This window comes from Pocillopora damicornis, chromosome 2 (assembly GCF_964200805.1).
Source record: "Pocillopora damicornis chromosome 2, jaPocDami1.2, whole genome shotgun sequence".
Classification (NCBI taxonomy): Eukaryota; Metazoa; Cnidaria; class Anthozoa; order Scleractinia; family Pocilloporidae; genus Pocillopora; species Pocillopora damicornis.
Window position 1 is genome coordinate 29,415,419 of NC_142671.1, and position 23,344 is coordinate 29,438,762.

A 23,344-nucleotide genomic window follows, 5' to 3' on the forward strand; every position below is an offset into this window, starting at 1 on the left:
GCAAAACATAGAAATTAACGAGATCTGCAGCTGGAGTTGGATTTCTTAATTGAGATCCACTTTGAGGATGGATTTCTCAGCGATGAAAGTCGTTTTTGGATTTCATGTTTTACCGCAAAATCCGAATTCCCGATTTCAAAATCAAAATCCAGATTCGTATCAGTTAAGCACTCAGATTTCTTTGAACACGGCGTCTTCTTTCTGATTGGCCTAGACTAGGTCTCGACCCAGTTTCGTAGCAGCCACGTTCAAAATGGCGGACGAGCTGCGTGAATGTAGAACTGAAAGCACCGATGTCGCACTGAATAGTCGGTTTATTTCGACAGTTAAGTTACATTTGATGACGGATGATGATGACCTATGCTAAAAACTCGTCTCATCTTCACACTGTACATTGGATATGTTAAGTAACGTCTTTCTATCATGATGAAATTCTAATGTTTACCAGGAACCACTTGACAGGTGAGAGATCTTCAAAGAACTTTCAAACCGATTCAATGTCTATGGAATGTATCGTATCATAGGAACGACACTTATTCAACTTCTAACAAATGTTGCACTGATTACTCAGGAATGGGGTGATGGCAAAACAATGACCTTCAGTCCATGGACTTAACCCCGTTGGATAACTCAAATGAACTACCATAACACGCACTAATCCTTCGATGTTTTTTGTTATGTTTTCGTACGTCACAACAAACTCCCCGAAATGTAGGCGAGTATTTTAAACATTCAAAATCTTCTCTTCGAAATATAGCGTGATCCAAATGATGTTGCATTCAATATCGGACATGAAGTAAGGAGAGAAATCGATAATATTAAATTCCCTTTAGTATATAGATTGACGCAAATATAAAAATTAATGTATTTCCATGTACGTGAGTTGGCATGGCTGTGTCTGGAAGGAGGTTATATTTATAGGACTTGCACACCCATTTTAAGCCTCATTGTAAACACATTTATGGTCTAGAAGAGCAACACCTTTTTTTCTTTTCATTTTTTCTGATTTTCTTATTCTAAACGAATTTAAGATTCTATCATGGTGATTTATTGCAAGAAAGGTTGCTTATCATAAGCTCTTAAGCATAGAGCTATAAAACAATAGAAGGTTAATCCCTTTTACAAAATTCAAATTTTTTATTGGGTTCTTCAAAGTTGACCTCAATAGCATTTAAAAGTAAGTTGGCCAATTTGTCTCATCAGATTTGTAATTAAGCTAAGGTACAGACATTGAGAAACCTGAGTTTCAGTTGTGTTCTGCAGGCATCAAGTGGTCTCCCCTAGAATTTTAAAGTTAAATGCAGAAATTGTAATTTCTGTGGCTTTTAGAATATCTCACCAAATTAAAGTATCTTTTGCAACAAGTTTCATCATAATCAGTTACAGTGTCCCTTAGCGTGTTTCTGTCATCTGGAACACTTTCTCGTAGACAAAGAGACTTAAGAATGTTTTTTATTTATAAACTGTGTGGTGTAGAAAATGAATTTGAAAAGAAAGTAAATGAACCTTAATTTGTAAAACTTCTTTTAAAATGAAAAATTTGCGATAAATTAGAACAAGTTACAGAATGTCTCTGTTATTGAGTGCCTTTTAAACTATAACTGAAGCACTTTGCTTGAAGATTATAGTCACCTTTGCTTTTCTTTGCAAGATAACTTTAATGAATTGGCATGGTTTATTTTGTGTGAACAAATCAAATCTGAAAAAAAGAAGAGCATTCAGTATCTTTCTTTAAAAAAGACTAATTTAGTTAAGGTAATTCCTCTGAAAAAAAATTTATTGCACAATTTTCCTTAAACTTTCCTTAAATGTTCCTTGTAAATGTCTGTTTTGAAAAGTACATTAATTTTTAAAAAGATGAGTCACTGTGTTTGTTTAGAAGTTTAATGGGCCAAACATACCCCATTAAGTTATGCCTGCACTAATCATGTGTGTCATTTCATCGGTTCACGGGACATTTTGCTGCAGGTGGAAGCAAGGGTTTTTAAAGTAACCCTTTAAAAAACTTGATACAGTAGGTAGAAAGTTTGGAGGATATGGAACAATATCTGATGTATAATTTGTGGGAAAATCAGGCAAATTTAAATGACATAGACTCGAAATGTTCCTTGAGTCGTTTCTTTCAACATCTTAATTTGCATCCTCAAATAAAGGGCTATGTGCATGCTTTTAGCTTTATCTTTTTTCCCCTTTGAAGAATTTTTTAAATCCCTAATTTAAAGGAGAGAAATGGTACACCAAAATTATACAATAAACATTATAATTAGGTCACTGTGCTCATTCAAGATCTAAAGACCAGTGTACCTTTTTACCTGGTCCATGGATTGAAAAGCAATACCATGTTCTTGGAATGTGCACATCCTCATTCCCCCGATTACATGATTTTAATACACAATACAGGATGCGTGGTGATAAACTGAGGAATTACCTCAATATTTGCATGCATTTTAACTCTGAAGCAAGACATTAACAATTGGTTGAACTGCATGGAGTTTTTTATGGTCTCATTAAGGCAAGAAAGTGGGGGTTAGTTAATTTCCAAGTAGGCATGTTATTCACAATGTGCAAATTGTAGTTTGGTACAGTGTGGTTGAACTCACAGCAGCTGAGAACAAATCCTTTAAGTAAGAGAGTGAAGAGCTTGAAGTTGTGCCAAGGACTAGACAACACTGCTTCTTCCTTCATCTAAAACTGACATACATGTATGTAAAGGTTCCTTTGACAGAAACTCACTTTTTTCATGTCTTGCTCTCCTTTTAATTTTTAGTCCTTCAACAAGTTTTTGTTCAAAATGTTGAAGGAATGTTGGTCAATATGACTGATGCAGAGCAGGAAAACCTTTTTGAAAATTTTCAACAGGTGAGGAAAGTGTAAAGATGATAAAATCTGCATTCATCATTCAACCAGAATCAAATCAGGATTTTTATGTTAAATCAACATTTAAGTCCTGTTATTTTTTCCTCCCTTAACTGTTTTCATTTTATGAACATTTTTCTTAAGTTTGGTTGTTTTTTCCCTTGGTCCAATTGGCTATAAAAACCAGGTATATAATTATATATTATATAATTATATACCTGATTTTTATAGTTTTTACAGGGTAAGCAGTGGCCAAATTATTCTAGTCATTTGGGTGAATTTGTTTTCATGGCATAATATATTTATAATAATTATAATAATTAAATGCTGATTTTTTTAAAGGCAAATTGAAGTGATAATGATGCTGAGATGACTTAAGCAGCAAAAGTTTGGGTGCAATGGACAACATGCCAGGTTTGTTGGAACTTTTTTAAGGAAGCTACTTCATGAGGGCAAAAATAAAAAAAATTATTGGGTAATCTGTGCTAAATATTTTGGTAATATGATCTGTCTGTGATTAAGTAAAGCAAAATCACTGTTGAGAATGACAAGAGGAAACCATTCTTTTTTTTTTAATAAATGTAAAACTAGGAGAAGAACACAGCAATGAGAAAAGACAGAGTAAAATATGATCCATGTATCATGACTTTTCTGACACATTGATGGTCTCATTTTGAATGATAGGTGTTTTAATCCTAGTGCTCAATTAGACTCAGTTCAAGCCCAGTTGCTAAATAGTTTCAATGATCTTTATTGTTCTCCTTGGACGTTAATTTTACTACACCTTGTATCTTGAAATATGTTGAATATTATTGTACATGTGACATTCACATGAATTTTGCCAGCATTATTGGAGACATTGTGTTGGAGAGGTTAGGGTGCTGGTCTTGTACTCTTGCGGTCCTGGGTTCAACTCTTTACTCTGTTGTTCACTGGATTTGTTTTTGGTTGCCCCTAGTTTAACTCCTAGCCTTTGCTTTGTAAAAAGCTAACTGGCTAATGCCCTTGTCCAAAATATCGCAAGTTTTGGATAAGGATTCTCACTTTAGATAACCAAGGGCATCACTGGTAAACATAGCTAGCTCTGTGGTGACTGGTTTTTTTTTGTTTAATATTTCACAAATTACTGAGGTTCTACAGACAAGTTACAGAGCATAGTAAATAAGTACCATTGGAATCACTCACTATTCTGGAAAGTTGATTGATTAACACTGTGAGCTTGAAGAACCATAACAGACAGAATTACCCTTATGATACTTTCACAGAAGATGAAAAACAGTTGGATTCCCTTTAGGACATGTATAAATCAGCTCAGGACATGTTGCAGAAACAGGAAGAGCAAGAAATGGCCATTAAGAAATGTAGGAACAAAGTGGATGACTGATGAAATGACAATGTTTCAAAGAATTATTACAAAGGATGCTACACCTAAACAAGTAAGTAATACTTAAGCATGAACTTTTGAGTCAACTGTTAAAATCAATAGCTTTTCTTACTGTTTAAACAGGTACCACTGATCAGCACCATAATGATTTGATTTGATGCCCTCATGCCATTAACCCTTTCACTCCCACAAGTGACCAAGACAGAATTTCTCCTTACAGTGTCAATACAATATCAAGCAGGCAGGTGATGAGAATAGAGGAGAATATCAATCATGGGATTATTAGTTGATCCAATACCAAATTCTCTGAACTAACATCATAAGAATTGTATGGCAGATAGTAAGGAGAATTACTAATTAGATCTTGGGAGTGAAAGGGTTAAAGCACCCCCTTTCTAATAAGCATCCCCTCCAATAATCACCCCCTCTGATAATCACCCCCTCTAATAATCACCCCCTCTAATAAGCACCCCCTCTAGTAAGTACCCCTCTAGTAAGCGCCCTTCCTAATAAGCACCCTCTCTAATAAGCATCCCCTCTGATAATCACCCCCTCTAATAATCACCCCCTCTAATAAGCACCCCCTCTAATAAGTACCCCCTCTAGTAAGCACCCTTCCTAATAAGCACCCTCTCTAATAAGCACCTCCCTCCATATTATGTAAAGAGGCTGCTGGTTGTGACCTACCAATCCTATCATGGTTCAAATACAGAGGAACTGAATATTCTCCTCTCTAAGGCAAAACCCAATTACAGTTTAAGGAATTCTTTAAATATAGAAGTGCCAAGACCAAGATCTGAAATTGGCAGGTCCTCTTTTAAACACAGGGCTGCGTTGGCATGGAAACTTCTTCTGCATCATGTCAAAGACTGTGCAATTTTAAGATCTTTTAAGATTAAGCTGAATGCGAAGAAACATCTACTAAATAGCATAAATTTTGCCAGAGTTTCCTTCTGTGTTTCAATGAAAAATGATGATTTCCTATATTTTTAGATATTTATTTATTATTTATAATGATCACATCTAAATTTATCTAATCATTATTGTATTTAAGAAGAAATTTATATCTCGTTCACTTATATTTTTATCCTTACCTAATGTGACAATATTTAATTATCTGTAGTTAGGCAGGTCCACATCAGGACTTCGTTCTTGCCAATTTTCATAACCTGCATTGTTAAATAAAGATGTATGTATGTCTGTAAGCACCCCCTCTAATAAGCGCCTCCCTCGAATTCGTTTTTGTTAATGAGCGCCGCTGTTCTTATTATCACCCCTGTCGAGTGTGAAACACCCTCATTGCGATAAGTGCCCCTATACCAAGTAGCGGCACTATTCTGTTTCAGTGATAGTACTGTTAGTGTACCTGCACATTCAGATCGAAGGTGGTTCATCTTCCTTTAATTGCTTAATCACTTACTTCAAACCTTATAATACAAAAACAGTGGTCTTCGTCTCAGTCTCTCAACTATAATGATTTCTTAATTGAGATCCACTTTGAGGATGAAATTCCCAGCGTTGAAAGACGTGTGTTACCGCAAAATCCGAATTCGCGATTTCAAAATCAAAATCCGGATTCGTCGAAGTTGCACACAGATTTCTTTAAACGCGGAGTCTTCTCTCTGATTGGTCTAGACTACATGTAGCTCTCGACCACATGTAGCTCTCGACCCAGTTCCTAAAAGCCACATTCAAAATGGCGCATGAGTTGTCGTGAATTTAGAACTGAAAGAATCGATGTCGCACTGAATAGTCGGTTTATTTCGACAGGTGTGTTATGTTTGATAACGTATGATGGTGACCTGTTCTAAAAAACTTGTCTCACCTTCACTTTGTACATCGGATGTGTGAAGTAACGTCTTTCTACCAAGATGAAATTCTAATGTTTACCAGGAACCCCTCGACAGGTGAGAGATCTTCGAAGAACTTTCAACCGATTCAATGTCTATGAAATGTATCTTACTACAAAGGAGCATTACGTACCAATTTTTTAACATATTTTGAAAGCACCGATCACCGAGGAATGGGGTGATGGACAGAACAATGTCCTTCAGTCCATGGACAAAACCCCGTTGAACAACTCAAATGAACTACCCTAGCAATTTCACCAACCCTTCGATGTTTTTTCGTTTCGTTTTCGTTAGTCACAACGAACACCACGAAATTTAGGCGATTATTTTAGAAATTCAAAATCCTTCTTTCGAAATATAGCGTGGTCCAAGTGATTTTACATTCTTCAATATCGGTCACGAAGTAAGGCGAGAACGATTATATGAAATGTCCTCTAGTATTAATATAGATTGACGCTGATACAAAATGTATTTATAGGACTTGCACAGCCATTTTAAGCTGCATTGTATACATATTTATGGTCAAGAAGGGCAAACCCTTGTTTCTATTTTTTAGTGATTTTCTTTTTCTTAATGAGTTTAATATTTTATCATGGTGATTTATTGCAACAATGATTGCTTATCACAGGTTGTTAAGCATTAAAATAAGAGCTCAAAATTAATAGAAGGTTAATCCCTTTTACATTATTCAAATTTTTGATTGTGTTCTTCAAAGTTATTTTTAGTTGTGTTCTGCAGGCATTAAACTTTCTCCCCTCAAATTTTAAATTTAAAGGCTGAAATGTTAATTTCTCTGGCTTTTGGAATATCTCACCTCAGTATCTTTTTCAACAAGTTTCATCATAATCAGTTGAAAATCCCACAGCATGTTTCTGTTCTGGAACATTTTCTTGTGGACAAAGAGACTTATATGTAAGAATGTTTGTTATTCATAAACTGTGTGGTGTAGAAAATGAATTTGAGATAACACTAAATGAACCTTAATTTGTAAAACCTTCTTTCAAAATGAAGAATTTGCAATTATTTAGAGCAAATAACAGCCTTTCAAACAGAAACACTTTGCTTGAAGATTATAGTCACCTTTGCATTTTCATTCCAAGAGAACTTATGAATTGGCATGATTTATTTCATGTGAAAGAGATTAAACTGGAAAAAAGAAGAGCATTCAGTATCTTTCTTTTAAAGTCATTAATTTACTTAACATATTTTCATGCATATGAACTCTGAATCAGGACATTAAAAATTGGTTGAGCTGAATTAAGGTTTTTTCAGGGCTCAGTGTGAACTTAGTGAAGTTTCATCTTAGTTTTGTTTTAAACCTTTGGCACAAGCGGGACTGATGTGTGAGTACCTTTGTAAATTTGTTTTTTCTAATTTAGTTTTCCAGCATTGGGCGAAAGTATTCAAACAGATATTTTGTTATAATGACACATATTCAATTGATTTGAGATTTTAAAGGCCAGAATTGTTTCCAATGCATCAGCCACCATTTAGATAAGGACGATAGGCTGTTACCAGCTACCAAATTCTTGTAACTCTTTGTACTTTAATGTAGTTTGTATTCATTTGGTTTATTTGTATGGTTTATTATCATTTTAATCTCGTTATCGGCGTTAAGGCCCAGCTTTTTACACTCAATTTCTGTTTATATATTTTGCAACATTTTGTTAGATTGATAGAACTTTGTTGCATTATTGTTTCAGTTTACGATTGTTCAATTGATCGATTGACTGATTGTGAGATTGATTGTGATTTGTGGTTAGTGGATTGCTTGCAAGATTAAAGATTCATGTAAATAGTCAACTTTGGTTTGTTACATTCTCTCGATTTGTAAAATAGCCCCAAACACCTCGCTAACTGCATCTTGGAGCAACACCACTTGAAATCTTATGAATTAGATTTTTGGTTGCCACAAGCATTACAGATAGAACCTGCTTTCATCATCCAACCAGAATCATATCAGGATTTTTATGTTAAATCAACATTTAAGTCCTGTTATTTTTTTTCTCCTTTAACTGTTTTCATTTTATATTTTTTCTTAAGTTTGTTTGTATTTTCCCTTGGCCCAATTGGCTTTAAAAACCAGGTTGATAATTATATGACAGGGTAAGCAGTGGCCAAATTAATCAATTTACATTGCATGAGATAATTACATGTAAATGCTGATACTTTAAATGGTAGACTGAATTCATAATACTGCTGAGATGACTAAAGCAGCAAAATTTTGGATGCAATGGACAACATGCAAGATATTTTTGAACTTTTTTAAGGAAGCTGCTTCGTGCAGGTTAAAACAAAAATTCTTTAGCTGTAAACTGCTCCTTATTAGCTTAGGCCCTTGGTTATAGGTCTGTCTACCTGTGAACAAAAAATACATTTGATTGTAAGGCTCCCCTCCCCCTCTTGGATATAAGCACCTCTCTAGCTTTTCTTGTTTTAGTGATAAGCAGGAAGCCACTGTTGTAAATTAGACATTATTATTTTAATTAAAGAAGCAAAGACAAACTTCAAGGAAATCAAAGTCTGAACTTCCTTTTTGTTATGTTCTAGTTTTGTTTGTGTTGTTAGTTTTTTTTTTTTGTTCTAAATATATTGAAATTAGTTTGATTTATTAATGCAATACATATTTTGATCAGTGCTGCTATAGCTTGTGCTTTTTCTGTTCTGGTTAATTTAAACCATGTTAGATATACATTGTGTTTGTATTGCCCTCCATTTGTAAGCCTTCCGTTTATAAGCCCTCCATTTATAAGCCCTCCATTTATAAGCCCTCCATTTATAAGCCCTCCATTTATAAGCCCTCCATTTATAAGCCCTCCATTTATAAGCCCTCCATTTATAAGCCCTCCATTTATAAGCCCTCCATTTATAAGCCCTCCACTTATAAGCCCTCCATTTATAAGCCCTCCACTTATAAGCCCTCCATTTATAAGCCCTCCACTTATAAGCCCTCCATTTATAAGCCCTCCACTTATAAGCCCTCCATTTATAAGCCCTCCACTTATAAGCCCTCCATTTATAAGCCCTCCACTTATAAGCCCTCCATTTATAAGCCCTCCACTTATAAGCCCTCCATTTATAAGCCCTCCTAAAACCTCTTACAAAGTTGCACAAGCACAGGCATCAAATGTGTCAATTTATTGTATAGTATTTTTTTCTGCGTAATATGTGTCTACAGCTGTACATGTTACATTGTGTTGTGGTGGGTCACTAAAATGTGAATTACTATAACTACAGTAACTGTGAACTCTCAAAGTTACTGGGCAATGCATGGTTTTCAGTTGCACAAAACTAGAAAACCAGATGTCAATGCCAAGAAATAATTATTGTGAGTAAAATGTTTTGAGAAAGTGCATTCACAGGCTTAATATTATGCTGGCTTCACTTTTTAAAACGTGATTGCCTGAGGTTTGAAACCACTTTCTTCTCCCTCCCCTCCCTTATCAATTTTGTTGTGTTTAATTTTTCACTGTAAATTGTACATTGCGTTAACGCTAATGTTATCTGAAAAAAAAAAACAGTCATTAAACAGCATTGAAAAATGAATAAGGACTCAAAAACAGTATACTATGCATGAATATGCTTAGACAGATGCTTAGTTTATATTTAGCTCTGTTGTATTAAATTTTTGTCCATGATTTTAGATTGCCTTATTTTTAACATTGTATTTTCTGGTTTTACCAAATTCTCAGTGCAAAAATGATATGAAATGTATAGCACAAAGAGTGAAAATTTATATTTAGATCTCAGAATTTAGAAAAGATAGAAATTTTGTTTTCAAAATTTTCTAATTTTTGTTTTATTTATTGTCATTGCTTTTAGTTATGCTGGGGACTGAGACTTTGCGTTATCTGTCAAGGGTATCTGTGTTGGCATTGAAGATCTTCAGGTATATTGTATTTATTACAAACAGAACATTTTTACCTGCATGAGTTGTTTGAAACTGGAATTCTCATTTATTATCCTGCTGTTTTCTTATGGTTTTTTTTTTCATCCCATTCAGTTTCATGGAAGTCTGTGTGTGATTCTGTGCCCTCTCATTCCAGCTGTTCCTCTTGTGGGTGGGCCAGGTGTTAGTCTTCTTTCTTAACAGACTGGCAAGTCGAAAATTAATTGAAACAAATTTTTGATAAGAAAAGTTGTTTTTTAGGTTACCATAATTTATTACAAACTGAATCAGGTTGGATATTTAACAAATACATTCCATTTTGCAGTAGGTCTGTTCAGTTACAGACCTCAGATGTCAAACTGTGGTAAGAAAAAAAAAGTGGCTCTTAAGTTGCAGCCGAGTGTGTCTGAGTGTTTCAAGACTGTAACAAGGAATCCAATTGTTTTATGTTATAAGGAAGTAAAATGTTGTTCATAGTGATGTAATCTATGCCTCTGTCCTCAGATAGATTGAAAGTAAGATCCAATCAAAATGGGTGTATGATTCAGCTTATTGTAAATTTTGTTTTTGTTTTATTCTTTACAGGACATAGACTTTGACTTAACAAACATGGAAAATATTCTTGATATTCCTAGTCTGAGGTATGCTTCACCCTTCAGAAAACTTGCATGGGCAACAGTAGATGTACTTAATATATGATGAATCATTAGTTGTAGTAAAGAGATAAAGGAGATGGGGAAGACCTGGGAGGGCATCAAGTTCATGGCAAGGGATCGCCAGATGTGGAGGGAACACGTTGCTGCCCTACATGCCTGTTAGGCGTAAAGGGCATGAGTGAGTGAGTGAGTAATTAGTTGTGGTAAAGTAGACATGATTTATAAATTAAACTAATCTGGATTAGAGTGATGTGAGGTTCCGTAACTTCCCATCCCTTTTTAACTCGTGAATTGCGCGCATGCGCAAGAGCGAGTTATAGGTACGATGTGGAGAATGGCATTCGCTCGATTGGTCGATTCCTGTAAACTTTTTTTCGATTTTAGGCTTTTGAGTGCATTTGATAGTTTTGGGCGAGTAACAAACAAACGAAATAGGGACCTTTGTTGCTAAGAATAGTGGTGGGGTGAAAAAGAAGCCAATGATAATCTTAAAAGAGTTTAAAACTGTACGTTTTTCATCCGTGAATTAAAGTTTGCCTAATCTCCGAATACACTTTTGTCTTTCGCGGCGTATATTTCATTTATGGTGTCAATGCTTCTATTTTTCAATGTATATGTGCAGGAAAATGATAATTGTCCGAAAAAGAAAACAAAGAAAACAAAGAAAGGAAGTTAAGCAAAACGAAAAAATAACTGTCAAGCTAAGGATTTGATCCACCTACATCTACAAGGAATAGATTGTGAGACGGCGGCATTACCGCTAGACTATCAACGGTATGGCCCGACAGCAGGGGGATACTTTACGAATTAAAAAGTGTTGCATATAAAACGCTGACATTTCGGTTACTTCCACCGCGGGCTCTAAATAATCGAGTCGAGCTGCTCGCCGAGAATCCGATATTGAAGTGTCGATCGCGGCCAACTGCTCGTTAAGTGAGTTGGTGAAGGCTGTGTTTGCTATTCCTGGAGCTGTATCGATGTTGGAAAGTAATTCATAAAGTTTGAGCCCACGAATGGCTTAGTGAATGCTTCTGGACTGGAGTCGTTCATTGTTGTGAGGAAAAGCCTTCGTGCTATTGTTCAGGTAAGCACTTACAGTTTGTAGGTTAAACGATAAAAGGTTTTTCATGGATATCCTCGATCATGGTTTATTTTTTTCTAAAAAAAAATTGGAATTAATAGATCGCCCGTACTTCGGCTGTCCTCGGGAAGTGCTCGTAAAGTCACCTGACAGGTTGGGTAGAATGTTTGCGTTCGCCATTTTATAAATTATGGAGGGCTACTACGCAGTGGGCGCCTTCGTGAGTGAAGATGTTTGTAATCAGTCCCCGGTGTATCCAGGGACAGCAAAATCAGTAAAACCGTCGTCTAGCCAGGGTTACTCTGAAGGCGATGACAAGTACCAGGCGTGTTTTCAGTACGTCGATGTCCCCGCTCGCTGGGGTTACGCCATAACTATGGAAAGCGAGAAAGCCAAATACAAACAAATTAAAGCAAAGTACAAGCAAATCAAAGCCAAGTACGAGCAAATAAAAGCCAAATATGAGCAGGTAAATGCCAAATTTGAACAAATCTCCAGATCTGCCAACCAGACATGTGAATGCAACACTTTAGTGGTAACTGACCAGCATGCCAAAGATAAAAAATTTTTTTTTCAGAAAAACCAAAGTTTTTCGAAATGCAGCTAAATCATACCTTAAAAAAAGCATTCCGAGTTCATCTAAACTAAAACTTTTGCTGTCTGAGCGTAATCGTAGTTATTTCAGTGAACGGTCAGTCAGATCTAAATTTGTATTACCCTCAAAAAAGTTCTCTCTCAGCCAAAATGTGTACCTATCTGTTGTGCGACTGAGAACATTAAAGCATAAAAAGTTGCCCTTATTTTGCATGCGTGTTAACGGCAGAACGTTAAAGAAATTAAAACACATTCCATTCGAAACTTACTGTGTATCTCACAGAGTCATCTCTCTGAGTGGCGATGTTGAAGAGAATCCAGGGCCATCAAATCAATGCAGTGCAACCAATACTTGTAATTTAGCAGCATATCGTTCCTCAATGGCTAATTCAGTTTCATTATTGGAAACTAGGTTGTCTGAATTAAATAGAACTGCAGTTGATGTTGGGGGAGGTGGTGACTGCTTTTTTCGAGCTGTTTCACATCAGCTTTATGGCAATCCTAATAACCATTCTCATATACGTAGCCTTGGGGTCCAGTATTTACTGCAGAACCCTGAACAATTCATAGAGAGTAACACTGATCATTCTTGGCAAGACTATTTGAGCATTATGTCATGTCAGGGAACATGGGCTGATGCAATTATAATTCAAGCAGTGGCCAATTGTCTAAATCTGTCAATTCATATTGCCGAATCAATTGAAACTTTTGCTCCTGTTACTGTTGTTCAAGCAGTGAATGTGACAGGGGAATACACAGACATTTACATTGGACACATAAGTGAAACTCACTATGTTTCTACAGTAGAAAAGAGAAACTGTCGGGTTCCGAACAATAAAACGTGTGATCAAAGTATAGTTGAAAAAAAAAAAAATTGAGAAACATGAAAAGCGCAGAGCTGATCAAAGTTACATGAAAGAATACATGAGAAAGAGAAGAGCTAATGCAGATTTTAGAAAAAGAGAGAATCAACATTCTGTGCAAAGGTACAACAATACTGAAACAATTAGGGAGAAAAAGAACCAAACTGTCACAGAAAGGAAAATGACCAACCCAGAACGTGTAAGAGAAATTGACAAAAGGTCTAAAAGGAAACGGAAAGCAGAGAACCCAGATCACATAAAGGAAATTGCAAAAAAGTCATCAAGAAGACAAAAAGGTGAGAATTCAGAACAGGTCAGAGAAATTGACAGAAAGTCGTTCAGAAAACGTAAAGAAAAGAATCCAGAACATAGAAAAGAAGTTGATAAACAGAGTTTTAGGAAACGGAAAGCAAAAAATCCAGAACATAGAAAAGAAGTTGATACAGAGAGTTTTAGGAAACGGAAAGCAAAAGATCCAGAACATAGAAAAGAAGTTGATACAGAGAGTTTTAGGAAACGGAAAGCAAAAAATCCAGAACATAGAAAAGAAGTTGATAAACAGAGTTTTAGGAAACGGAAAGCAGATAACCCAGAACATAGAAAAGAAGTTGATAAACAGAGTTTTAGGAAACGGAAGGCAAAAAATCCAGAACATAGAAAAGAAGTTGATAAACAGAGTTTTAGGAAACGGAAAGCAGATAACCCAGAACATAGAAAAGAAGTTGATAAACAGAGTTTTAGGAAACGGAAGGCAAAAAATCCAGAACATAGAAAAAAAGTTGATAAACAGGGTTTTAGGAAACGGAAAGCAGATAACCCAGAACACAGAAAAGAAGTTGATAAACAGAGTTTTAGGAAACAGAAAGCAGATAACCCAGAACACAGTGAACAAGTAAACAGAAATGCTAAAGTCAGGAGAACTACTAAATTCAAACTATCAAATTATTCAAATATGGCTATACCAGCCAATGAAAATCAATTTGAAAATGCCCAAAAGTCATCACATGTATCAACTAATAATGATCAGTTGTTACAAACAGGGAAGAATGAAAGCAGTGTTATTTCTTTAATGAATTTGTTTCATGAAAAAATTAAATGTGGCCCAGAATACATATGTACCTGTTGCGACCAGTTGTGGTACAAGTCTTCAGTAGTGAAGTGTAATGCTAACAGGTACAAGGCATGTTCACAAGATCTTGTTGAGTCTTGTGTTACTGGGGTAAGAAGTGTAGAAAATACTGAATGGATTTGCAGAAATTGTGACTCAAATCTCACGAAAGGCAAGCTTCCCAGCCTCTCTAAAGCCAATAAAATGAGTTTCCCTAAAAAACCTGACCTGTTAAATTTAACACCATTAGAAGAACGGCTTATATCACCTCGTATTCCATTTATGCAAATTCGTGAGCTACCAAGAGGTGGCCAGTTGTCAATTCATGGAAACATTGTCAATGTACCAAGTGATGTAAATTTAACTGTTCACTGTCTGCCAAGGCCCATCAATGAATCACAAACCATTCCAATAAAACTTAAAAGGCGTCTGATCTATAAGCATCATTACCAGTTTCAGAATGTTAGACCTAAGAAAGTATTAGATGCAGCAAAATATCTTGTAGACACAAGTGATTTATTCAAGAGAGAAGGTATAGAAGTACAAAATGCTTGGTTAGATAACATAAGTTTGCAGTCTAGTGCCCATGAAGACTGGAGTGAATTTGTTGAAAACTCTGACACTTCGAGTAATAATGAGTTACATACACAAACAGATAAAGTTGTTCTGGAGGATAAAAGACAAGATTATCAAAAGAGCATTTCCAATGCAGATGATGAAAATCCAGGCTGTGAGAAAGAAGGTAGTGTTGACTGGTGTGAAGTTGATGAACGCCCATCAGGAGTTACAGATACACTATTACAGGAACCAGATGTAGTAGAAAATGTAGACAGAATAATTTCTTTTGCTCCAGGAGAAGGGAATAGACCATTAGGAATATTTATGGACAAAGATTCTGAGTATTTATCATTTCCCACAATATTCTGTGGAAAACGGAGACCTGCCAACAATGAAAGAAAGGTCCCTGTATCATACAGTACAATTTGCAAGTGGGAGCTAAGATGCCAGGATAGAAGAGTTGCAATGTCTGTACCAAACATTTTCTATAAGTTAAAAAAACTGCAAATCAAACAAATTCAAGATAGTGCTTGTATTTCTCTCCGAAAATGTAAGACAAAAGGGAAAAAGTACACTGCTGGTGAATTGAAGTCAGAGGATTATCTTAATAAGCTTATACATCTTGATGAAGGTTTCAGAGTTTTAAAAAATCTTAGAGGGTCACCTCCTTATTATGAAAAATGTAAAAAAGACTTGTTTGCTATGATCCGTCAACTAGGCAACCCAACATGGTTTTGCTCTTTTTCAGCTGCTGAAACAAGGTGGTCTCATCTTCTCAAAACTTTAGGTAGAATTGTTGAGAAAAAAAGAGTACACTGATGATGAAACTAAACAAATGACTTGGGAACAAAAATCAGATCTTATTCAAAAAGATCCTGTCACTTGTGCAAGGAACTTTGACCACATGGTGCAGTTATTTATTTACGATGTTTTAAAGAGCAATGTAATGCCAATAGGAGAAATAGCTGATTATTTTTACAGAGTTGAATTTCAACAAAGAGGAAGCCCACATATTCATGGTTTATTTTGGGTAAAGGAAGCCCCACAATATGAAAAAAGTTCTGATGAGGAAATTGTGAACTTTGTGGACAAGTATATCACTTGCTATAAACCAGACAGTTCAAGTGAAATGGAAGATCTTGTAAACTTACAATTGCACAGGCATGCCAAAACATGTAAGAAGGCAGGGCATAACATATGCAGGTTTAATTTTCCATTGCCACCAATGCCAAAGACAATAATTTTAACACCTCTTGAGAATTCCTGCTATGATGAAAAAAACCAGAAAAATATAAAAGAAAATGCTGAAAAAATAAAAGAAGTCCTTGACAACATGAAATGTGGTGAAGCGATCACATTCGAAGATTTTCTTAACAACTTACAATTAACTGAAGAAAGTTACATCTTAGCTATAAGACACACCCTAAAGAGGGCAACATTATGTTTGAAAAGGGCACCATCTGAAATAAGGATAAACAATTATAACAGTGTTTTACTCAATGCCTGGCAAGCAAACATGGACATTCAATATGTACTAGATCCTTATGCATGTGCTACATACATACTTTCTTACATTACAAAAGGACAGAGAGGTATGAGCAGGCTTCTAGAGAAGGCTTCTGAAGAAGCCCAATCAGGTAATAAAGATATTACAAATAGAGTGAGGCACATTGGAAACAAATTTCTAAATGCAGTTGAAATCAGTGCCCAAGAAGCTGTTTATCTTGTTTTACAAATGCCCATGAGAAGATCTTCCCGTGCTTTTCAGTTTATTAGTTCATCACCTCCAGATGACAGGACATTTTTGTTAAAGAAACTGGATAAGCTTAAGGAATTGCCAGACAGTTCACCTGACATAGAATCTGACAACATAATTAAGCGTTATCAAAGGAGACCAAAACAGCTAGAAAAGTTGTGTTTAGCTAACTTTGTTGCATGGTATAACTGTGTTAAAGATGAACATGCTAATCGGAGTGAAAATGGGTCATCAGTCACAGGTCTTGATGACTTCTTACCAGAAACAAGCTTTGATGACAATACTGATGATGACCCTATCAATATTAACGTCAATGAATGTCAATGTGAGCCACATGAATACAAACTTAAAGGAGGAATGAAACTAGTAAAACGAAAGAAGCCTAAAATCATACGATCTGTTAGGTACAATAAAGATAAGGATCCAGAAAATCATTTTCGAGAACAGCTTATGCTTTATACACCATGGCGAAATGAAACCACTGACTTAATGAAAGAATGTCAAACTTACCAAGAACGATTTGAACAGGTTAAGGATAAAGTTCTCAGCAATAGGCTTCAGTATGAATACCATTCAGAAATACTAGATAAAGCAATGGAAGATATGAATAATGCTGAATATGACAACTTTGACACTGTTGCTCCAAATGCAGAGCATATCAATAAGCAGGACTGTACTGTCAAAGAGAAGTGTAGTGAATTATTTGGTTGCTTTGATCCTGGAAAAAACAAGGAGCATAACCAGTATGATTTACTTGATGATATTGGAATCTTCCCTAGATGTGATGATGAGGAGGAACTTGTCGTAAAGCGGATGTCAGACAATAATTATTATGCACTTGTCCGCTCTTTGAATGAAAAACAGAGACAATTTTTTTATCATGTGTTACATTCTGTAAAAACTAGGGATGACCCTCTTAGATTGTTCTTAAGTGGAGGTGCTGGAGTTGGCAAAAGTACAGTCACCAATGCATTGTATGAAGCATTAATAAGATATCTAAATAGCATTGCAGGGGAAAATCCAGATGATGTTAAAGTTGTAAAAGTAGCTCCTACTGGTAAAGCAGCTTTTAACATTAAAGGCAATACATTACATTCTGCTTTTAAGATACCTGCCAATAGAGGTTTTGAGTATTGTACACTGGACAGCAACAGACTAAATACCATTAGAGCACGACTGAAGAAACTTAAGACAGTTTTTATTGATGAGATATCTATGGTAGGAAGTGGCATGTTTAACTTTTTGAATGCAAGACTGCAACAAATAATGGGAACAAAAGAGCTATTTGGTGGAATTAGTTTAATAACTGTTGGAGATCTTTTCCAGCTAAAACCAGTTTTTGATAAGTGGATCTTTGAAAATTCTGTGATAGGCTACAGTGCTTTAGCAAGTAACATTTGGACAGAGAATTTCACCCTCTTTGAACTGACGGAAATAATGAGACAAAAGGATGACAGAGAATTTGCTGAGCTACTCAATCGCTTGAGAGAAGGTAAACATTCTGAAGATGATGTAGCCATTTTAGAACAGAGACTTCTGAAAGTCAGGCCTCATGAAGATAATTACCCCATGAACATGACACATTTATTTACTACAAATGCATCCGTAGATGCTCACAACAACGCCCTGTATACTATCTCTAAAACTGATAAAGCTCAGATAAAGGCTGTGGACATTGTAGTTGGGGATATTAATGATGATCTGAAACAACAAATGAAAAACAAAATCCCAGAGGATCCTACAAAGACAATGGGTTTGTATTCACTTGTGTCTGTGGCAACTATGGCAAAATATGACTTGACAACTAATATTGATGTGACTGATGGACTCACTAATGGTGCAGAGTGTATGATAGAGAACATAGACTACAGAGTAGAAAATTCCACCAGGCCAAGTATTATTTGGGTATCATTTCCACATCCTGAAATAGGCAAAAAGCTGCGTAGAGAATATGCACATTTATACAAGAGAAGCATAAATAAAAACTGGACACCAGTTTTAGAAGTAACAAGACAATTCCGGATTAATAAAAAAAGTCAAGTGCAAATTCTTCGACGGCAATTTCCACTTAGACCTGCTGCTGCTAAGACTATTCATCGCTGTCAAGGTGACTCATTAGATGAAGCAGTTGTTGACTTTCCAGCATCCACAAGGGAGCATATGCATTATGTTGGTTTAAGCCGAGTAAGAAACAGTTCTGCACTACATGTTCTCAATTTGAATGAAAACAAAATCAAGGTTAGTGAGAAAGTTAAAGATGAAATGAGGAGACTTAGAACAGAAGCAAGTCTTCTGCCATTAGCAGTATTACAGAATGCAGATTCACCCAAAACAAAAACAATCTTATTTCAAAATGTCAGATCTCTCCACCTCCACATAGATGATGTCCGAAGTGATTACAATATTCAAAAGGCTGATATCAACATTTTTGTTGAAACAAAACTTTGCTTGTTAGATAGAGATGATGTGTATCAGCTCAGGGGATTTACACTTTACAGAAATGACTTCATTCACTCCAGTATCAGAACTTGTTACGGAACAGCTGTGTACATTAAGAATGATTTGAACTGCACTCACTTACCATACAGATTCAACATTAATAATGTTGAAATTACCATTATGGTTCTAAGCCAACCAATTCCAAATTTTCATGTTATTGGTATCTACCGCTCCAAAGCTAAGGTACCAATTTCACATTTTCTTGATGCTCTTACTCATCTGCATAACTCAGTGTTAACAGTCCCCACAATTCCCACTATACTGATGGGAGATTTCAATGTTAATCTAATGGAGGGGTCTGCAGAACAAAAGGCTCTCAAAAAATATCTGATAACAGACAGAGGATACACACAGTTGATTGAGCAGTACACTACTGACTACCGTACACAAATAGATCACATTTATACAAATGTATCACAGCTTATTCAATCTGCAGGTACCTTAGAGTCATACTACAGTGATCATAAGCCTATCTTTATTTCCTTACTAACTGTTCACAAGTGACTTAAAAGAGAAACATTATTGAAAGTATGTCCTGAAAAATACATTTGACCTATTTTTTTTTTAGAGTTTGTTGTTCACAATGATCAATCTTAGTAATAGCCACCATTGTTTGTTTTTGGTTTTTCATCACATCTTTGATTTTTTCTACCTGTATGAGAACAATTAAATATTCTCTTTATTAAATAAGATTTTCTTCAATTTTAAACCAAATTTTTATATCAGAAAATGACTTTAAATCTCATTATACATGGGCTGCTGTATGCACAGTGTCCAATTTTCTAGCTACAAGATACAAAGAAACATTGCTTAGTTTATATAAGAAAAACACACTTGGTACGAGTCTGACATCCCCCTCCAAAACAGAGTGATCAACCTGATACAGAGGTGGGTAACTTCTTTGATTATAATGTTTGATAAGAGGGTGGGGTGTGGGTGGGCCAACAGCTTTACTAAAACAATTGTTGTTAACACTAGTTATATCTTCTTGTAAAATTGCAGATCATTCTGAGCTTATATCATATACATTGGCAACTGGACTATGGAAACTACTAATACACTATAAGAATTGGAATGATATACAGTCATGTAGTTACTTGCACGTGGTAATTGACAGAGATGTACAGCACTGCAGCTGACTACATTCATTCTGGATTTAGCACCAGTTACTGTATCTGAAGCTACAAATAAATGAACAGTGTGAAAAATGCAAGCACAGCATCACTGGAGTTCATGCAGTTAATAACACAAATTATAAAGAAAGAAGTACATGTATTATATTTGTTGGAACTTTTTCTGTCTACTTCACTGAAAACAACGATGTGGTCTTGAGAACTTAACATCGAGTAATGTATTCAGCAGCTTCCATCCATTCATTGGTTATATTCATACTAGCACCATGAACTTCTATCATGACTATTTCAACTAGTAACAATAACGTTTTGTACAATAGTTGAATTGTAAACTGCACACTTTCAACTATTTGGACCCTGTGATTTCCTTCCTCAGAATTATTTGTTAAATAAACTGGCTTGTTAAGGCTTTGTATGAAGCACTGATACTGGTAAGTGCCAGTTTTATCTTATCGTAGTCATAATTACCACAACAAACCAGTTGATGTAAAACCACCATAAATGCAATCAATTTACTGCCAGACTGCTGGATAATCAAAGATTTGAGGAGAACATTTGATACTTTCAGTTAGCTTGAGTTCACCTGATTTCATAGTTTGACCCTCCTTCATAGTAAATATAGTAATTCCTTGTAAACTAATTTAATGCATAATGGCTTGAGTTGCCATTGGTAAATAACCAGTTTTACTGGCAGACATATTTTCAAAAAACCAAGTAGAAATATACATCTCATATTTATCTGCACCATTTCCTTGATTACACTCAAATCTGGGTGAGTCACTTGCAGCTGATTATAATCTATACTGTGTAATTTTACAATCAACCCTCCTTCACAGTGCAAATCTCACAAGCTCCTAAAGGTGCATTAATCTTTTAGGAAATATTTGGATGTCCTTTAGAACAGTTTGAAATTTTCACTAAGGAGCCACAAGTCCTTGGCTGATCGGAAGTTCCTGAATAATAAATTATCAAAAACATTCACTACTCTTAACTCACTTTCTCATTGCTTTTCCACACCCTGTTGGAGGGGACTCTCTCGTGAAAAGATCGGGGATGTTTTTTCACTTATCAAGGGTGCAAATCTCACTTAGGGTGCCTCTAATTTTAGTCATCAGTACCTTTTGGGGTTGCACACAAAAAATTAAAATATAAGGAGAAATGCTGTCATTGTAACCCATCTTTAAGTGATATTTCTTTTGAGTCAAATAAAGTTTAAGCTACAGCCAGATTGGTCTCATTTAAGAGTTGAATTCAAATATCCAACCTTTTTACTTTGGAGTACCCCACCCAGGTTATGTGCTCTACAAGCAAGGGTGTAGCTAGAGGGTTCTGCGGTGCCCATGACCCCCCCCCCCTTAAAAAGTCTTTTTTGGGCAAACAACCTACAAGAGGTGTGGAGGTCGACATCACCATCTGGTGACATAGAGTGACCTGACTCCACCTCTGAAAAGTTACTTACTTCACCTCTGCCACAGTCACGTTACACACCAAAGTAATCAGCCAAAATATTTTTCAACCTCCGAATGCATTCTGATGACAAACCCTAGGATTTCAAGTTTCCTTAAAATAGGCCTCTTTGGGTTAATATTACCCCATGCCGTTAAGCATCAAGTGCTTAAATTTGCTCCACTGTTTTCAGACCTGAACCGCCCGTGCCGCGTGGGAGACTTGCACGAGCGAACCTTTCCCCCCTATCTCCGCTACTAAGCAGAATGTTGCCTCCAAACTTCCTCTTTTGTTAGAGGATCTATAAACCAATCAGAATCCGTGTTTTGCGCAGTTATTTTGATAACTTTAGGGGGTAGTACAAAGGCGTCATTTTATGTGTTCACAAGAAATGATCAAATTTGAAAAAATGGCGTACGCGCGGCTGACTTTCAATATTTTCAAAATGGATTTTCCGTTTCTTTCCGACCATTTTAGACCTCCTGGAACACAAATGGAAAGAAAAAATACTATAGAATAATCTGCTCGAAAAATAATGGACATCAAGGTCTTATAAGCGACAAAATATGCTTTCGAGTCGACAATACTGCAATTCTCAAAGGTGATGCGAATTAGGGCCGCAAAGTGAAAACCAAACTATCGGACTTCAAACGAGGCCGAGGCCTAGCGACATCATGAAGATTCCACGGCACGGTAAATATCATGATTGAGTAATGGGAAGTTACTGTTCATTCTCTGCATGAGATCCACGAAACAGCTGTAGGTTATCGCCTCTGAGAAAAGAAGAGAAACACCTTTACAGTCGCGGAAACGACAAAAGTTAACTCACCAATAAACAAGGATGACATGAGAAGTGTTTACAGCTGTAGGTTATCGCCTCTGAGAAAAGAAGAGAAACACCTTTACAGTCGCGGAAACGACAAAAGATAACTCACCAATAAACAAGGATGACATGAGAAGTGTTTGCAGATGTCCAAAAATTATTGTTTAATGGAAGATTTTGTGTCAAAACGTAGAACTTTCAGTATTTTCAACATAACGCTGCGCAATATTCTTGCCGTGAAGTCAAGTAAACATGGATCTACGCATGATGAATTCTACTTCGTGGGTTTCGCACACGTAAGAAATTCGTACGTTCTAACAGAAAATCAAGAACTGTTTTGAATAAAGCTTTCTTCCCGAAACGTTCCCTGGTCACTTTCGTCTTTCTTCTCGTTTATAAATTCCATGTAATACGAGATCTCCCCACACACTGATAAATTTGCATATTCACTTTGAAATCCAATCTACATACTTGTTTGCACACGTGCGCAAAAGTTCATTGATTTTTATCTTTTATCTTGATTTTAGAGTAAAAACTTAGTATGCATCTATCGCTTTTTTCGTTGAAAGCAAGTTATTTAAATGGTCTTCTTTCACCTGAGCTTGTTTTTGGGAAAATATGATTTATAAAACTTTACTGCGCATTGTGTTTACTTTTCCGGTTTCTCTAAAATTTTAACTTTTGGATAGGCACATGTTACACGCACGTGTCAATGTGTTAAGGAAAGATGATTTATTATCACAGATTTCCTAACAAATTCAGTACAAAAAGTAAAGTGACACCAGAAAAACTCAGAGACTTCACAATGAACTGTTGTTTTTATTGTAACTTCATTTACAATTTCATAC

At 35.9% G+C, this 23,344-nt stretch overlaps 2 protein-coding genes and 3 long non-coding RNA genes across 7 annotated transcripts; 4 read left to right on the forward strand and 1 right to left on the reverse strand.

Annotated features, from left to right (window-relative positions):
* Positions 1-221: 221 nt before the first annotated feature.
* On the forward strand, positions 222-4,744 carry LOC149050732 (uncharacterized). 2 transcript variants are annotated; one of them, XR_016183535.1, is made up of 5 exons: positions 222-462; positions 2,768-2,859; positions 3,199-3,270; positions 4,122-4,292; positions 4,364-4,743. It is a non-coding gene; the product is annotated as an uncharacterized LOC149050732 (long non-coding RNA). The 2 variants fall into 2 exon arrangements; XR_016183536.1 differs by lacking the exon at positions 222-462 and adding an exon at positions 1,352-2,014 and having other exon boundaries at positions 4,364-4,744.
* A 6,173-nt stretch (positions 4,745-10,917) lies between these two features.
* Positions 10,918-12,197, forward strand: LOC149050733 (uncharacterized). Its single transcript, XR_016184381.1, has 2 exons — positions 10,918-11,719; positions 11,818-12,197. It is a non-coding gene; the product is annotated as an uncharacterized LOC149050733 (long non-coding RNA).
* Positions 12,198-12,264: 67 nt separating this feature from the next.
* LOC149050734 (uncharacterized) lies at positions 12,265-13,196 on the forward strand. Its single transcript, XM_089193155.1, has one exon. The coding sequence runs from the start codon at positions 12,265-12,267 to the stop codon at positions 13,186-13,188; it is 924 nt and encodes a 307-aa protein (XP_089049281.1). The 3' UTR covers positions 13,189-13,196.
* A 1,837-nt stretch (positions 13,197-15,033) lies between these two features.
* Positions 15,034-20,651, forward strand: LOC149050735 (uncharacterized). 2 transcript variants are annotated; one of them, XM_089198287.1, is made up of 2 exons: positions 15,034-18,833; positions 20,097-20,651. In XM_089198287.1, exons 1-2 carry the CDS (start codon positions 15,675-15,677, stop codon positions 20,148-20,150), a joined length of 3,213 nt encoding a protein of 1,070 aa, XP_089054413.1. In that variant the 5' UTR covers positions 15,034-15,674; the 3' UTR covers positions 20,151-20,651. The 2 variants fall into 2 exon arrangements, 1 of the variants encoding a protein (XP_089054413.1); XR_016184379.1 differs by lacking the exon at positions 15,034-18,833 and adding an exon at positions 18,840-19,982 and having other exon boundaries at positions 20,097-20,307.
* On the reverse strand, positions 19,552-23,069 carry LOC149050736 (uncharacterized). The gene is made up of 2 exons (XR_016184382.1): positions 22,609-23,069; positions 19,552-22,446 (listed from the first exon to the last, which is right to left on the reverse strand). It is a non-coding gene; the product is annotated as an uncharacterized LOC149050736 (long non-coding RNA).
* Positions 23,070-23,344: the final 275 nt, after the last annotated feature.